Below are 17831 nucleotides of genomic sequence, written 5' to 3'. Positions count from 1 at the left end.
ACCTGGGCTGAATTTGTATTTACATTGGATGCACTGTTGGTCTTGGTTAAGTGGCGAAAGGAGAATCCAGTAACATACACAGCTAGGGACGCGATCCATACGTTTCGGAATTGCACAACTGGCTAGACTTGTTGAGGAAACGACCAATGCGTGCATGAAAGGAGTGTTTTCTGCAATTTAATCTGTCCTACGTCTTCATCGCGTCTCGTGTATCTGCTAAAGTGTCATCGGCGTTTTACCAATCGAGAAAGATCACAAATTTACGCTGGATTTTCAATAATAAGATGTAATTTGGGGTGATTTTAGGGCGAGGATATCAAGAAAAAAGTTTGTGCTTTTCAGCTCGAGTTCCGATGTGTTTTGTTCTGTGTGGCCGGAGTAAATGGAACAACATTTGAAGAATTGCTACAAAATGAGTTGAAGTGGACACCTTTGCAAGCCAAGACCTTTATACTTGGGCCTTTGTAAGTGACCAGCTATAGAATTTCTTGGGTTTTAACACTTCTATGTCGAATGATGCTTTATGAGCGCTATTATTTACGTTCAATGGCGGTAAAATGGCTTCGCTATAGAAAGGGACTTTGGTGGCGGGGTACACTAGCGAGGTGTTAGCAGATTTTTTGCTATTTTCATAGCGTAAGCTTTGAGAAAACAAAGAGTTTATGACTGCTAGAAATATCTAATTCGTCTAGGAGACCGACTCAAACGAAACCGACTAAATAACACATTTTAGTTACATAGAACACTACAAAATACTAGACATACTAAACGAGACACGTTTTGAAGCTTAGTGTGTGAGTTTGCGTTTAAATGTGTAGAGTTAGTTCTTAGGAATATGCTCCAACTCGATAGCTTTTTAGCCGCAGGAAAATCCATTTTAACCACACTCTTCCTTCTAAGGACTTAAACTCAAGAGCATGTTCAGCTTCACCGTTGGAAATAGTTTAGTTATTACACCTTTTTCCCCGCTAGCTCGAACTTCCGCTCGATTAAAAAAAAACAGATTTCTTTGTTTTTTCATGGTTCAACGACGACACATCCACTCACAGTCCTCGTAGAATAGCCCAATGGGCTCAATGACTAGATATGATTTGTTTTTATTGACAGCTAACTACATAGATGGGTTTGCTACTGCGAATCTCGACATTTTTACTTGCGGTTTGGACTTGCCAAGCATGTAAAAACTCCTCACATGCCGTGACTTCGTTCCAAGGTAAGAATAAAGCGATCGGAAACTCATGTAATTTAGATATATCCTCTAGTTGGGGTTCTGTTTGATATCTGATACCACGAAAGACCCTAGACGACATTAACAAATTCAGTTAAGAACAGAAATACTTAGCGACTTGTCTTCACAATTTACCCTAAGTAAAATTTAAGTTAGAATACATTAGTAGATTCACATGTACAATAGAGAACATCATGCCAAGATGCTATCCATGGAACATATGATCAGTTTTCTGTGTGTAGAATTGAACTTAATCTGGCTAAAATTAAATATGGTTATTTGATGCTATCTGTTGAGTGATGATGCACGACTTATTATTCGTGTGGCCTCCGCGTTATCTTTCTTATCTAAAGACGCCTTTGTAAGCAAAGCAATTTCCATTTATTTTGGTGTCTTGACATTTCGAAGTTTTTAGTCATCATAATTCGCATTCCTTATGGATGGTATTCCTGTTGTGGTTTGTCGTGTGATATATCGTGCATTCATTCTGTCTCGATACTCCCTCTGACCGTTATCACCTATGTAAAATTTACAATGCTATTCGAATTCATTACAAAAAAGGTTACAAATGTTTTTGCCCACTTAAAAATTCTTGTTCCATGATTTCCCTTAATTCATATGCCATGACAGTTTTATACTAAATTATTATATCCCTTATACTAAATTATTCTATCCCTTGTTATTATTGTAAACTTATTAATGAAAAAGTATAAACAAAACATTTATATTATCTATACTTATGGCCATAAAAATACCAAACTAGGTATTTTTTGCTTTTGCTATACAGAAAAATGAAGAAAATGATGATCACATTATATGTTTTTTTTCTTTACTTGATTTTCATAATCTGTCCTGGGATCTAATTTGTCTAATAAGGTCTTTATATCTTCATTATTTTTCAGAATTGCTTTCTGGGTCTGGTGGATTTGAGTTTTCAAGTCAATACGATGTGAAGAACTTTAGTAACTTATTATTAGACAGTGCCAATCAACAACTTGTTGTTGGAGCAAGGTAAACCACTCAAGAGTCTTGAGGGGTAGGGAACGAGAATGATGTTTGAGGATCAAGTGCTTTTAATGGCAGCCACCAAAAAAATGCATTTTTCCTGTGTTGGGGACCTTAGGGAACTGTGTGACAGGAGACTTATATTATAGATAAATAATCATGTTTTTTTATTACATGGACATTACACTATTGTCCTTTTTCTCGGAAGTCGAATGTGTTTTTAGTAAGCCATGATGTTCCATGGGGGATAGAGATGTTCTTATAGTGGGGGGTGCAGGGGGGAGGGGGGTAGTAGAAAACAAAATTCAGAGACAAAATTTTGGGAGGCAGGGGCAAAAAAGGTCAATGGTTGTGTATCTCTTCTTCCACCTATGTTTATTTTTGGGGTAGTTTATGGACACTCCCCTCTCAGAGAAAATGATTATAAAAGACACACAACCCCTCTTGTTCCCTCCCCACCACACACTGCCGCTGCCACAACCCAAATCCAGCCTAATAGACTAAAGGAGGTAATGATTCAAAATAGACTAAAGATAATGCTAAGCCGTCTTTAAATAGAAACCTTATTACAGTATATAGGTTGATGTAGGAACTCATCTTTTCATACTAAAAAATGCTTAACCTTTTTTATAGAAACCTTATTATACAGATTGATCTCGGAAATTTCTCATCATTTAAGGTAGGTACAAATATGTTAATTTTTTCAGCCCTAGTTCTGTCCTGGGGGGGAGGTGGTTCTTCCCATGTCGATCTGATAGAGATGCCATTATATTTCATATCAGGGGTCAAAATGGGGCCTCATATATTTTTAGGTGGTGTTTTAGGGGGTACATTATGTTTCTTGATCGTTCTCTTTCCCTCTAGAGAAGCACTCTTAACTCATTCTTATTTGTATCATTGAACTATTTTTTTATTACGCTAATTCTTATTTGTTTTGTTCTTTAGGTGTTGAAGTGGGAACCATCTAAAGAAAATGTCAGATTCTGCACCCAATCTCGTAGACCAAAGGTGAGTGGTATGGTTGTTCTGTGACTTCCCAGAAATTACATTGCACCTAGCCTTATGCTGGTAAAGAATGAATAGTGTTGTTGTATAATAATGGATGATTGTCCCCCTGTTCCCCTTCCAGTTGAAACACATCCTATCATTTCCCATCTTGTAACTGTTACCAATACCAGGTTTGCTCTATGTGTAACTCTTTGCTCTTTGTTGGATGACACTGTGGTATAACATGCCACTCCAGCCATTTTCATGATTGTGCTTTCTTTGCAGGAGGAATGTTATAACTACATCCTCGTTCTGCAGCCATACCAAGGGAGACTCTTTACCTGTGGAACAAATGCTTACACCCCTACCTGTAAATGGATTAAAGTGAGTTTCTTTTTACAGGGATGATAGGAAGCAGGAAAAGGGGGGGATCTTTGGATGGAACTCTTGTATGCCCAACAATTTCATGGATAACTGCAAAAAAGAAAAGCAGTCAAAATTGTCAAAACATGCCTCTCTTCATCCCCCAATACAAAATTTATTGCGCAGCTGTCGAATTTTTCGAAAATAAACTGTGATACAAAGATTTCTCAAGAAAATAATAAATAATCTAACCAAACCAAATTAAAATATATATATATACATTTTTAAATACTTCTAATTTCAGTTCTACCCTGAGTACCTTGTATACACAAAAATCAATTCCTTAAAGAGTCCAGAGTAAAGCTTTTAACTCAAACCATTTATTATTAAATAAATAGGAATTAGTAGAATTATATGAACCATTTCCATTGTTACTAAAGCCACAGTTCTTACTGTATTTAATAAGATGTACATCTTCTAGGTTAACTAGCATGGATGTATATATATATTTGCCAACAAGAGTTTGATGGCCAAAGGCAAATATCCCTTAGCCATTGGGGTTGAATAACATGCAATTATATTTGCCAACTCTTTAGAATTTAGACAGCCAGAGGCAAGTATTTCTGACAGCTCAGGATTTATTTGACAAATATTGTAATAGGACCCACTGGTCGGCACCAGCTATTTGACACCTTGGCATTTACCGTATAACCTGAAAGGCATAGTAAAGACAACTTTCAATTTTTTTTTCAGTTCAGTCTTTGTCCTCTAAAATAAGGAGCATAAAGAGAAACTTTTCAACACTCTTGTGAGAAAAAAAACGCTTTTATTTTTCTCTATCATAAGTTGAGCTGAGTTGCAGGGAAGGACTTGTTTATCAAGGTTTAATTTCTGAGTATTGGCAAACGTCATTTTCTCCAAAAGTTTAAAGTAATTCTAGTCTTTTTTTAGGGGTAGGAGCTGCCCTCACTGCAACAACCTCAGACCAGCTACGGTCTTTTGTACTGATTCATACCCATCTATATATGCCTTGCGAGACCCGTTAGCTTTCCCCTTGCTAAAAGATCCATCCCTGTTTTCCCCCTTTCTAACCGATCTGTCCCTGTTTTCCTCCTTACTAACCGATCCGTCCCTGTTTTCCCCCTTTCTAACCGATCTGTCCCTGTTTTCCTCCTTACTAACCGATCCGTCCCTGTTTCAGCTGAGTGACTTGTCGCCTGCTAGTGGCACCGACAGTAATGGCAACGTGTTCCGAGAAGATATGGATGGCGTGGGCCTGGTGCCGTACAGCCCAAGATACAAGAGCACTGGTATCATGTCAGGTACGTATTGAGCGTTCGCTATCTAGACTCCTTCGCAGACCTCAGGGCTGGAGTCATACAACGCTCCGGGAAGCGATGAGGGCTGCGAAAATGTTGCTATCAGATATTCGCTATCAGGTTTTAGAGACTTTAAAGAGACTACGTTATGAGTTTCCGTGGGTCACGATTTACTCAACAATTCACTAGAGAGAGGGCGAAAGCTGGACTGGTAAATATTTACGTCTTGATATATTGAAAGAACCACAAATTTTCGATCTACGTGGCCGATAGGAGACTGGAAACTAGATGCGCAACTGAAACTAGATAGATAGGCAACACCTTCTAAGATGCTGTAGATCGGGCGCAAGTTCAACCGCAAGTTAAACGTTTTCCTCTTTGCTCCAACCAAGGAATCTGCACTGCGGGGTAACTATTGGGTCGGTAATCTCTTCTCAGGGCATTGCCGAGTCAGGCATATTAAACATCGGTCTCGGTCATAAGCGACGTAAACGAGATGTGTTTACGACATTTTTGACATGTGCGTGACATTTTCTGGCGTCTTTTTGGAAATTTGCAAGCATGACATGCGAAGAAATACGATTCGATTTTAAACGCAATGACCTGGCGGTCGATTGCGTATTTTTTTTTCTTTACTGTATATATGTTGTTGGTCAATTTTCCTGATAACTGAAAACGAAACAATTTCCTTTTCCCCCTTAATCTTGGAAATTCCTGCACAACTTCAGACTTTAAAGTGTTATAATTAATCACACCTGATATTTTACCATAACATGGCCTCTACTATATGAGAGCTATTGTTATAAAGAAAACTTTCTCCTATCTTCTTCCAGCCAATATCAAAGCCTTCCATTTCTCTTACGCTCGCATCATCCGTGTCTAAAACCCTTTACCAGGCAATTTTTCTCCGCCTTTACCGTCTATAAACATCTTTATAGCCTTACCTACTGATCTAAAAAAAAAGTTGCATTTTGTGACTGGGATACCACAGGTTTGCCAGTAAAACTGTTGAGGGATAGGAAGCAGTCACAAACAAAACTCAAAGTGAGCGATATATGAACGCCCAAAAAAAGGGAAAATTACTGCGCACGAAAATAATGTTCATGCTATCCACTGACTAAGTAAAATTCGTCATCAGATCAAGGGCGGTACTACGCAGGCACGATGATGGACGGGTCAGCGCGGGAACCAATCATATTTAGCCTTGACTTCAAGCGGCGCTATCGTATGCTGAGGACCCTGCGTGGGGATGACAAGTGGCTCAGTGGTATGTGCCATTATGTTTGTAATTATATCTCAAGTATACGACAAGTGGCTCAGTGGTATGTGCCATTATGTTTGTAATTATATCTCAAGTATACGACAAGTGGCTCAGTGGTATGTGCCATTATGTTTGTAATTATATCTCAAGTATACGACAAGTGGCTTAGTGGTATGTGCCATTATTTGTGTAATTATATCTCAAGTATACGGCAAGTGGCTTAGTGGTATGTGCCATTATGTTTGTAATTATATCTCAAGTATACGGCAAGTGGCTTAGTGGTATGTGCCATTATGTTTGTAATTATATCTCAAGTATACGGCAAGTGGCTTAGTGGTATGTGCCATTATGTTTGTAATTATATCTCTTAAGTGATAACAAGCACCTTTTGGAATAAACATGTCCTTGTTTGTGCTCTCTCTTTATTTTGCCTAATTGTGAGCTCCAAATAGGACACATACCATAAGCTGACAGTCGCCGTATTTTCTTGTCTGCTTTTTTCGTTAGCGGACGCTTCTACTAACGGATACTTTTAAACTTCTGTCCGTTTGCATTGTGTTTTATGCAGATGCGGAGTTTGTGACGAGTTTCGACGTAGGGCTGTACGTGTATTTCTTCTTTCGTGAAGCAGCCGTCGAAAACATGAAATGTGGGAAAACACGATATTCCCGCGTGGCGAGGATATGTAAGGTATGCAACTATTTTTTTTTTTTAAATGAAGGTGCCAAAATAAAGTTTGGCCATTCAACAAATTCGGTGTCTGAACAAATGGATATGATTAAAAGAGAAAAAAAGATTATGGTGTTTTATTGTTATATTATCCGTTTATGCGACGCGTTTGTTTTCTGGCAGAGAGTTTGTTTGGGTTGGCCTTTATACTTTATAGTTATACAAACTTTGTTCCTGGTCTCACTATACAATTGTATTTGTAGGGTGACTATGGAGGCAGTGAATATGTCATGAAGAACACATTTGTCACTTTCAATAAAGCACGGCTCAACTGTTCGACGACAGGGGAGTACCCGGCCTATTACGACCTTATTCGTAAGTTTAACCTCCTTGCTAAAGTGCTATAGCCATATACGAAAATTTATCTCCCACTTAATATATCTCCCACTTAAGTACTGCTGGCCTTATACGGACGTTTTACTCGCTGAAGTACTAAGTACTTATTCGCGTTACAGTAACGTCTAAAGTAATACATACGTAATTTGTACTAGGTGACTGCTATGGTTCTGGTCTAGTTATACTGTGTTGTCAACTAATTCATGTGAATTTTGTCCTCACTATCCAGTTATTTTTGTTTAATAAAAATATGTGTCTCATCCTCCTGTGGCATTGCTTTTGCAGAGGACGTTTTCTTCGATTCAAACAGAGGCGTGTTTTATGCTGTCTTCACAACTCAACCGTAAGTTAACTTATCTCCCCCCCTCCTCCTCCTCCTCCTCCTCCCCCTCTCCTCCTCCCCCTCTCCTCCTCCACTCCCGTCTTCCTATCCTCCTCCCCCTTCTATCCTCCACCCCCTCTTCCCCTCCTCCTCCCCCTCTCCTCCTACTCCCCCTTCTATCCTCCACCCCCTCTTCCCCTCCTCCTCCCCCTCTCCTCCTACTCCCCCTTCTATCCTCCACCCCCTCTTCCTCTCCTCCTGCTCCTCCTCCTCCTCCTCCCAGTCTCCTCTTTTCCCTCCACCACCGCTTCTCCTCCTTGCCTCATACATGAGCGGTACCAGTGATACGACCGCGGATCTTTAGTCTATTTTATCGCGCAGCCTTGGTTTGTTAGCCTGGGAAAAAGGGTCGTTAGGCTTTCATTTCATATGGCCTCTATACTGACTACTTGTTTGCACCGATTGCAGTAATGGCGTTGCTGGCTCAGCAATCTGCGCCTACTCACTTGACGAGATCAATCGTGTCTTCAACGGAGACTACAAATATGGCGACGACAAGACCGGGGAGTGGTCCGTGCAAACAAACGAGCATCACTTCGCTAACGTAAGACCCACGTGCTTGACTCGTAGATGACGGAACTGGGGAGGGCCACATTATTTGAATGCTGGGACTGTACAAACCAGCATTACTTTTCTAACGTGGACATGTATCTATCATGTGATTACCATGTACCTATCACGTGTAGAGAATTTTTCATAGCTTAACCCTGATAAACACTGGCTGTTTGTAGCGTGAATTATTCCATTCACGCGCTTTCACGTCCTTTACATATACAAGTCACGTGCTGATTTTGTATTCGCTTATCCCATAGTGAACCATGAAAAAAAACAAGTCATGTGCCGATCACGTGCTTATCATGTGTTTGCCAAGTGTAGACCACGTATTCATGAGCTCGCTTGTCCCATAGTAAACCATGAAAAATACAAGTCATATGCCGATCACGTGCTTATCATGTGCTTATCACGTGTAGACCACGTATTCATGAGCTCGCTTGTCTCATAGTGTACCGTGAAAAATACCAGTCACGTTCCGATCAGTCCTGAGTGGAAAAGGAAGCTTGTTCCTGAGGGGATGATGTCTACGCCTCTGTTCACAAAACCTGCGTTCGACGACTCGAAGCGCTACCAGCTCATGGCCGAGGCGGTGCAACCGGCGACACAAGCAGCGCACTACATTATTCATGGCACCAGGTGGGGGCAGTGATGAAGATGATAATGATTGTGATGATGATAGAAGGCATGATGATGAGTTTGACAGTATGAGAAGGCAGATACGGCGATTACGATGAGGATTGATACTTATTACGATGAGGATGTACCTTGCGCCAACTTTATAATGATTACGATGCCCGCGTGGCGCTTATGATGATTATGGCGATGATGGCGGTGGTAAAGGTTGATGATGGTTGTTGCCAATGATGATGATGGTGGTGCTGATGACGATGATTATTACAATGGTGATAATGGCGTCCAACTAGACTCTCATTTCTTTAAGAATCTAAGATCAAAAGTAAATGGTCATGACAGAGACAAACAAGTGCTCGTTGTGTGTTTTAGGTTTTCTTCTGTAGCCGTACATGTTATCAACAACGCGTTAGTGACTTACGTCGGCACAGGTAACAATTCGATGTATGTGAACATCAGAATCGGCATACTTTAAGCCTACGGACACACAAGGCGATTTTGTAAGCTCGTATGAACGAATTTGAGCGAATTTGATCGACAGTAGCGGACGAGTCGACGAACGAGCAATAGACAGAGACCTGTCGATCTTCTACCGAGGATTGGAATTCACTCTTACGAGCTTACAAAATCGCCTAATGCGTCGTAGGTTTTAGATGTGCGTCTTAGGGAACTGTGTAAAGAAAGGAGAACTAGCAATATCATACTATAACCTGAAGCACTCGAAAATATGAAACTGATGTCTTTTTCGGATATTTAGAATCTGGGTCCGTGTTGAAGCTCTTTACGCCTGAAGGTCACGAGAGCGCATGCGTCATCGAGGAGATTAGATTGTCAACGGTAAGCATGTCACGTGGTATTAGCTTGTCGTTCCAGTCCCTTACCATATCGTCAACATTTGCCGCATCTACTTGCCTTTTTATTAACGAAAGGGGTTGGGGAGATTTTGAAAAGGTGTTTGATATTCAATTTTTGCGTCAATTTGACCAACATTTCCCAACTGTTGATCGTTATTATTGTATAATCTTTTTTTGAGGACACGCTTTCGAACGTCTGTTACATGTTTTCCTGCAGAATAACTGGTGTTATTTTATTAGCTTTCCTTGTTTTATTTCCTTGTATTTTAATATGAATAAATAAAAACTTATTTGCGCATACTGTACTGTAATTGTTCTGGTGTGTGAACTATGTCTATGATAATTTAATCGATTTGTGGCATCTTTGTGCCCAGCAGAAGGGTAGCAGCGAGCCCGTGACGTCACTCAGGCTGGATGTTGCCATGGTGAGTATAAAGTCCCTGTGATAGAAGAGGGGGTCTGGCTGAGGGTTTGAATATCAAGCAAGGGGATATACCTTTATTTCCAGAGAAGCATATAATTTGGGGGGGGGGGGGGGGGGGATAAAGGGGGTAATTGGCAGGGAACAGTGAGATCTCATTTAATCTCTCTTTCTTTGTAGAATGCTCTTTACGTTCAGTGAGATCTCACTTAATTTCTCTTTCTTCGTAGAATGCTGTTTACGTTGCAACCCAGAGTAAGCTTGTAAAGCTTCGGCTTGCGCGATGCTCTCAGCACACGGATAGAAGGTGAGACAAGCACCTGATATGGGAAAGTATTATTGTATTTTGTGTAAAGTATATTTAAACAAATATTTATAACAAAGAGGGGCATTTTTTTTTTCTGCATATTGTTCTCAACGCACATAGTATTCCTGCTCCCGTATATATTGTGATTTTTCGCTGGCATGAGACAGACCGGTCCTGTTGCGATGCACTCACCACCTATTCGTTTTTTGACGAGCATTTAGTACCTTCTTTGTGTGTACACGTTGCTATCTACCCTGCAGTTGCAGATCTTTCTCATAACTTATCTACCTACGGCGATACGGAAAATTAGATGCAGCGGAGACAAATGACCATCTTAATTTTGCCCTGTACTTTAAGGAGTTGCATGGACGCACATGACCCATATTGTGGCTGGAAGAAGGAAGCTAGTGCCTGCACTCCGTGGGATTCGAGGTATGGACTTACTCCTTTTTTCTAGTTTCGCGCCTAAAGACTTTAAGGATGTTGGTACATTTCTCTTTACTTAGCGATTCGGTTGTTAGGCGCGCGCGCGATCATCCGGGAACTTCATACGGGAAAATCAATTGGCGAGAGAACCATATATCCAAAAACCTTTCAATTATTTTAAATCATAAGACCCCACTGTTCATGTTAATTTATGTTGCCCCCCCCCCCCCCCCCCCCCCTGTATAAACTGTAGAAATATAGCTCTCCTGTAGAATTTGGTAATTCGGTGCACCATTGAGAATATGCTTTTGTCGAGACAACAAAATTGAAATATATATAAGAAAGTCTTTTGCTAAAGCTGAGATCTTCTGAAATACTCGAGGCGAAATTCCGGATCGCAACAAACCTGACCTGCTCCAATCCTCACTCCTTCCTGGTAGAAGAGACTTTGAAGAATGTACACGAGTCATTCCTTTCTTATTTCTAATAATTGAGAACAACCGTCAGTGTCGAAGGAAACTTAAAGAACAATTGAAGAAAAGTGATACTTTGAGTGACTTGGCATTTTCCAAAGGAATGAAATGGCGGGCGCCATTCACACTCTTGAATTGCATTGTGGTTAGGGTATTACTAATGGTACTGTTTTGCTTTGATGTGTTTATTTTGAAAACGACTTCAAAAGCATATCATGTTTTACTTGTAGTTCCAAAGGTAGCTGGGAACAGGAGCTTAATCGATGTCCGGTGGCAAAAGGTAAATATGTCATGTATAAACAGGATGAAGAATTTACTTCAACACATTCACTACAGACTGCTAAATCTATAACCCCATATAAGTCCCACGAAGACAGCCAGGTTCAATTACTGGTGCCCCTAGAAAATATGGCTTGAAGGGTCAAACAATGCACTGTGCAATGAGCTCTGTAAACAGATCTAACTAGACTAAGGGCCATACCCAGGATTTTTCTTGTGTGTGTGTGTGTGGGGGGGGGGGGGGGGGGTGGGGGGGGAGGGGAGTGAGTTCTTTAATAAAAAATCTGACCACCCACGAAAAAACAAAAAGAGATTTTTTTTTATGCCTTTGCAGTATCTCCACGAGACGTTTATTGTCGGATTTAGCTAGCTATATATCAGAGTGATCTAGCTTTTGCTTCATATTGTCTACAAATAGCACGTCTATTGAGGAGCGAAAGTGGACCTTCCGCCATTGTGGGGAGAGGGACTGGGTACGGGCCTGAGACTGATATGTTTTTTTTTACTTCTGAGTCATGGGTAACGAAAGTTCCTCGATTGTATAATTGCTACGAACCTCCATGGCTCATTGTTGTACCCTTTTCCTATCGTTCTTTTTGCCCGCGTACTAGCTTACCAGCTTTATCTCTGTATGGTTCCCAATACCTTAAACATGTATCTGTATGTGTGTCTACAGCAAAGTGGTCGAGCTGGTCGGCATGGGGCGTATGCACCCAGCCTGATAACAACGTGTGTCAATGTCGCACCCGCGCGTGTCGTCACGCTTGTGATCCAAGTGAATGCCGAGGGGAGCAAGCACAGCTCAAGGAATGTACAGGTAAGCTCAAACAAACCATTTCACAACCCTAGTCTTTAGTAATGTACGGGTAGGAACGTTTGAGGTACACCATTCCCCAACCTTAAGCAATGTACGGGAAAATACACCTATACCTGACCTGAACCTCAAGCAATATACTGGTGACCACACCCTACCCGAAAGCAATGTTCGGGTAGGAACGTTTGAGGTACACCATTCTCCCTCCTTGGGAGACCAAGGGCACAACTTTCCTCATCCTCAAACTTAAGAAATTTGCGGGTAGGCACCCTTTCCACGACCCAAAACTCAAGGTAGGCACATTTAAGGAAAACAAACCCCAAACCTTTAGCAATGTATAGGTAGGCACACCTTTCTGTATCCCTAACCTAAGCAAGGCACAGTCTTAGACACATCAAGTTACACCATTCGCTAAGCTTGCGTACCAACTGTCAAATTCCTATCCGGTTACTCTGGTAAAGCTTCTGTAAGTGAATGCGCCGGCTGTCATTGTCTTCTATCATCACTCATTAAAAGTTATTTCCATTCGCAGTGGACAGAAGTTCGTGGGCGGATGAGGCCACGTGGCTAAGGGAAGGAGTGATCCACGGTGGATGGACCAATTGGGCGGCTTGGAGCCAGTGCTCAGTCACACAGGGCAGCGGTTTTCGTGTGCGCACCCGAGCATGTGTTAACCCACCACCGCGTAATGGCGGCCGGAAGTGTTTAGGGAACTCGGAGGAAGTTGACAGCTGCTCTGTGACCGTGCCTTTAGAAGGTAAACAGTAAAACTATTTTCTCCGACTTGGGTCAAATGTTTTGTTTGTGATCATTTAAAACTGACAGCATTTGAGAATATAAACTTCCAAGCTTAATCTTATACTTTATTTTAAGGAAAAGAATGAAACTGCTTTTATTGTAAGATTGATTAGTTTCCACAGTGACTTAAGGAGAAAACAGATGGCAATAATGTAGGAAATATTGTTGAAAAAAAAAGGTTCACACTCTCGGGACACATTAAAGAATAGCACTTGGACACAAAAAATGGGTAAAGCTTTTTTATTCGGCACCATGTTAAAGCGCTTACATGTGTTTACCTTTAGAAAAGCGCTTAGACTTGACGTCCGAGCTATTGGGCGTGGTCGGCAAAGATGACATGGCCATGCGGCACAGGTACACCTGTAAGGTGAAGGGCTACAGCCTACAGAACATGACTCTGGAGCTGACCAAGACCGAGAGCATCGACTGCATGTACAACGCGGAGATCTGCAACCGTGAGTACTTACTAGGGGCGAGGGGGGAGGGCTTACTTAAAGGAACGCATTGTTTTGCAACTGAAATACTTTGCTTGTGTACAGTTTCTTTACGGTTTAAGCGTTTTCATCCTTTTACTCAATCTATCAAACTAAAATTTCTTTCTTCTTGTAAGTTGTTAAACCATATTACCTGTATAGTGATATGGTAGTAAGACATAACATACATAATCGATAGATTCGATCAAACGTTGTTCTTTTACAAATATATCGTTTTTTATGTTACTTTTCCGACTTGATATGACTCACTTTAAGACTATTTCAAACCTTGATCAGTATAAACATCGATCTCTCTTTCAGTTCCAACTGAGGCTCCCGTGGGGGTGTGGGCTTTGTGGTCCGTTTGGACCAAGTGCCGCTTTGTCGGAATGCAGCGACGCGAGCGCGTTTGTTTCGATACAGACAAGCCCTGTCAAGGCTTGGACCACGAGGTGCGGGAGTGCCAAGTCACGCGTCCCGATACCACCACGCCCACCATGCCTACCACTCTTGCACCAATCATTACCTCACAGCCAGGTAGAGTGGGTCCCCGCTGGTATTCCTTGGGAGGGGGTATATCCAGTCTCCTTTTAAGCCGCCCGAAATCCTCCCATTCCTGTTTTAACTCCACCGAATCCATTTCCTTACTCCGCCTAACTTCTTCCATTCCTTTGTTCTTAATACGCCGAAACTTTTTTTACGACTCCTCCGAATCCCTTAGCGGAGTCCCTCCACAAAAACGAATCCCTCCGCAAAAATGGTTTAATTCTGTTCTAATTCCGTTTGCCTTTTAGTTCCAGACCTGCGATGGGACGAGTGGTCCGCGTGCAAATGTAACTTGTCTGTCAAGTTCATCCTGGAGGAGGAGCAAAAGCAGCCGGTCGGGCTGATGCACAGAATGCGGCGATGCCGGGACACCCATCCGGACGATACGCGCTGCAACCGAGACAACGTGCAGTACGAGATATGCTTCTGTAAGAGTGAGTAGCCATATTATCACGTGCAGTACGAGACTTGCTTCTCTAAGCCACATTACCAGGTGTAGAGATGCTCTTCTGTAAGAGTAAGTAGCCACATTACCACGTGCAGAGATGTTCTTCTGTAAGAGTAAGTATTCACATTACCACGTTCAGAGATGTTCTTCTGTAAGAGCAAGTAGCCACATGCAGAGATGTTCTTCTGTGAGAGTGAGTAGCCACATTACCACGTGCAGAGATGTTCTTCTGTAAGAGTAAGTAGCCACATTACCACGTGCAGAGATGTTCTTCTGTAAGAGTAAGTATTCACATTACCACGTTCAGAGATGTTCTTCTGTAAAAACAAGTAGCCACATTGCCACATGCAGAGATGTTCTTTTGTGAAAGTAGCCACATTACCACGTGCAGAAAAGTTCTTCTGTAAGAGTTTGTTGTTGTGCGACGCGCGCTACCGTGCCCACCATGACATCTTTTGGATGCGAGAAATGTACCGTCTATTTGACAATGACTTCACCAGCAAATTGGCTTGACAAAACTAAAAAACTTTGATGGAAAAGTGTCAAACTATGATTCTCATATCCTAAGTGGTGTCCTGATTGGCTAATTTTCTTTAAACTTTGATGGACAAGGTAACCCGCTACAATAGCATAAGACAACGTGTAGTACGGGATATGATTCTGTACGGCATAAAAAAATGAAGAGTATTTCCGTTCAAACTGCTTGTTTTCTGCCTAGGCACTGAATCTGGCGTCCTCGCACGATCCTTGGACGAGGATGTTTTACGCAGGCCTGTAGGATACCGTCTGGGGGATGTAGTGGGGGCGGCGATCGTCACTGGCGTCCTCTGCATTCTCTTGTGCGCAATCCTCGCCTACTGTCTGATAAAGCGCCGCAAGAAATTCGACGTATCCCGGGCTCATGAGAAAAGCATGAGTGAAAGTTTCAGCGAGAGCAGATACGAAAGGACTAATGGGACTGACTGCCCTAGTATCAGCAGAGAAAAGAATAACAGTTCAAAGCTGCATTCAGTCAACGTTAAGGGCGGCAGATCAATAACTGATTTCTTTCTAAAACGCAACACAAGTCCAGAGGCCGTCTAATCTATAGGTACAGGAGTTCCATAGGGTATAAAATACAGAGTTTGGTACTAGTGATGCAAAGCTAGATCTTCCCGCAAGGGCAACAGAACTTGTTCTTGTTTGATCCACACTGGATGGCGAGCTAGGACACGCAAATATATCATTTTCGTGAGCTCTTATGTTTTTTTTTAGAAGAAATGGCAATTATATCATAATTTCCAATCGAGATTATCTTAACTGTATGTTCCAGACGTTCGCAGAACATATTTCGGAAGGATGAAATAAGTCTGGGAACCGAGTTATTTCGCGTTATTTGTGCTCGTTACTTTTGGTTATTAGTGCTCTTTACTTTTGGTACTCGTTACTTTTGGTAGATCTTCGTTCATATTGTTTGGGGTAAACGTTTGTTTGATGAGGGAAACGCGCGAGGCCTGGAACGGGCTGCACACAGTCTGCTAAGACCACGGTAATACCCTCCATATTTGTTGTATTCACCCATTAACTTATTTATATAGTGTATATAGAGGGTAGTTAGGATTGATTAAGAGATTTGTTTGTGTGTTTGATTGCCTGGGTTAGGGTTAAATTACTAATTCATTCGCTTTAAGTTGCGAGAGCAAAAGTAAATCGAGAGAATTTATTTCTATTCGCCAATAGCAAAAAAAATAATGGCTAGTGTTGGCTGGCCCAATTCCGAAATCGTTTTACAACTGGCCAATGAGTCTTGCCGACCGACTGTCACGTGGTGCCGTATAAGGTCACGTTTTCATGTCACACTGTTACCCAGGCTCTTCAATGATTGAGCTCAAAGGCTGGGATTTAAAGGCCTATGTATAATACATTACGCTTGCCTGCTGACAAAGCTATCATATACCAATACCATCACATAGATATTTTGAACAGGACCACAGTTTTCGTAAAAATACGAGGTGTAGATAAATAGTCGACGGATAAAAATTAGTTAACAGAGTTAATTTCTGCAATTACATCGTTCGACTTGCATTCATTCTTTTGTAATATAAAGTTGCAAATAAACAACTAAAAGCGTTAATGTAAAAAAGATTTAACTTATAAATACAAAGTTTTGTTGTAAATAAATATCAGAAAACTAAGATGTTGTACTACTATTTCATAGCAGAGAGAATCACCATCCATCCCTCCCCCATCCTTCCAACGGCATTCAAGACGGTCAAATTAGGACTTCTTCTTACATCTTATTTAGTAAAATGACAATAAAAGAGATGTGAAGAAGTCAGAGATTCGAGCAAAGCTACACTTCAGCTCAGAGGTTTTTTCCCCGCGGGTTTTGCGTCTAGTTGCGCGCCTTTGCAGTCTGCATGCACTGAAAACACATGGTTCCAGGGGCGTGGCCCAGGGAGCCCCCACCTATCTGGTCCAATAAAGCTATTATGTCTTTAATGGAAAAGAATGTTCTTGAGAAACTCAAAAAACTTGTATAATATACGCGCAGTGGTGGGGTGGTGGTTACTAAAAATAGCCAGGATGGGAATCGACATGGCGCGCGGGTAATACTAAAGTGTCCCTCATCTTATGCTCTCCTTATACAAGCTAGAATCGGGATTTGAATCAAACGCGGTATCACAGCCATTTTATCGCTCGTCGCTATTTCCTTTCTTCTTGACTTGACTTCGCCGCTCAGACAAACAAAACAGTCAAACTATTCAGGGATTTAGCTTTCTGTGAGTATATTTGCCAATCTTTCTTACATAAGTTAGACTTGTTTTCTTCTTCCGAGTTGTTTTACATGATCTCTTTTCATTCATATCGAGTTGGCAAAACAACCCGCGGGGAAGTATGACAAAATAAAAGGAGCAAATTCTCACGCGCAGTGGTGGGGTGGTGGTTATTAAAAATAGCCAGGATGGGAATAGACATGGCGCGCGGGTAATACCAAAGTGTCCCTCTCTTATCTTATGCTCTCTTGTTGCTAAATAATTGCTTTATAAGCCAGAAGGTACAGTAAAAACCTGTTTATAGGAAGCTGGCAAGTTTAGCCGGTTAGGCTTGAAAGTCCTCTTTTTAAAACCCAAATGTGTATTGGATTCTAAATGAATATCTGAAAAGGTATGGTATCTAATTCTAGGAGTTAAGATCATTGTAAACTTAAAGAAAAG

At 41.4% G+C, this 17831-nt stretch overlaps 1 protein-coding gene across 3 annotated transcripts; it reads left to right on the top strand.

Annotated features, from left to right (window-relative positions):
• On the top strand, positions 1–16799 carry LOC5521179 (semaphorin-5B). 3 transcript variants are annotated; one of them, XM_048721896.1, is made up of 25 exons: positions 1–464; positions 1108–1213; positions 2131–2239; positions 2867–2912; positions 3179–3241; positions 3506–3604; positions 4785–4905; positions 6041–6169; positions 6732–6853; positions 7096–7207; positions 7514–7571; positions 8019–8154; positions 8614–8801; positions 9168–9226; positions 9553–9632; positions 10024–10074; positions 10301–10377; positions 10735–10809; positions 11507–11556; positions 12232–12372; positions 12902–13126; positions 13452–13622; positions 13962–14177; positions 14435–14614; positions 15353–16799. In XM_048721896.1, the coding sequence occupies exons 2-25, from the start codon at positions 1120–1122 to the stop codon at positions 15715–15717; spliced, it is 2967 nt and encodes a 988-aa protein (XP_048577853.1). In that variant the 5' UTR covers positions 1–464; positions 1108–1119; the 3' UTR covers positions 15718–16799. The 3 variants fall into 3 exon arrangements, with proteins under 3 accessions (XP_048577853.1, XP_048577845.1, XP_048577836.1); XM_048721888.1 differs by having other exon boundaries at positions 2–464; positions 10027–10074; positions 14435–14620; XM_048721879.1 differs by having other exon boundaries at positions 2–464; positions 14435–14620.
• The last annotated feature ends 1032 nt before the right edge of the window (positions 16800–17831 follow it).

This window comes from Nematostella vectensis, chromosome 2 (genome assembly GCF_932526225.1).
Source record: "Nematostella vectensis chromosome 2, jaNemVect1.1, whole genome shotgun sequence".
Taxonomy (NCBI): Eukaryota; Metazoa; Cnidaria; class Anthozoa; order Actiniaria; family Edwardsiidae; genus Nematostella; species Nematostella vectensis.
The sequence above is the reverse complement of the archived record's forward strand: the minus strand, read 5'-3'. Positions and strand labels throughout refer to the sequence as shown.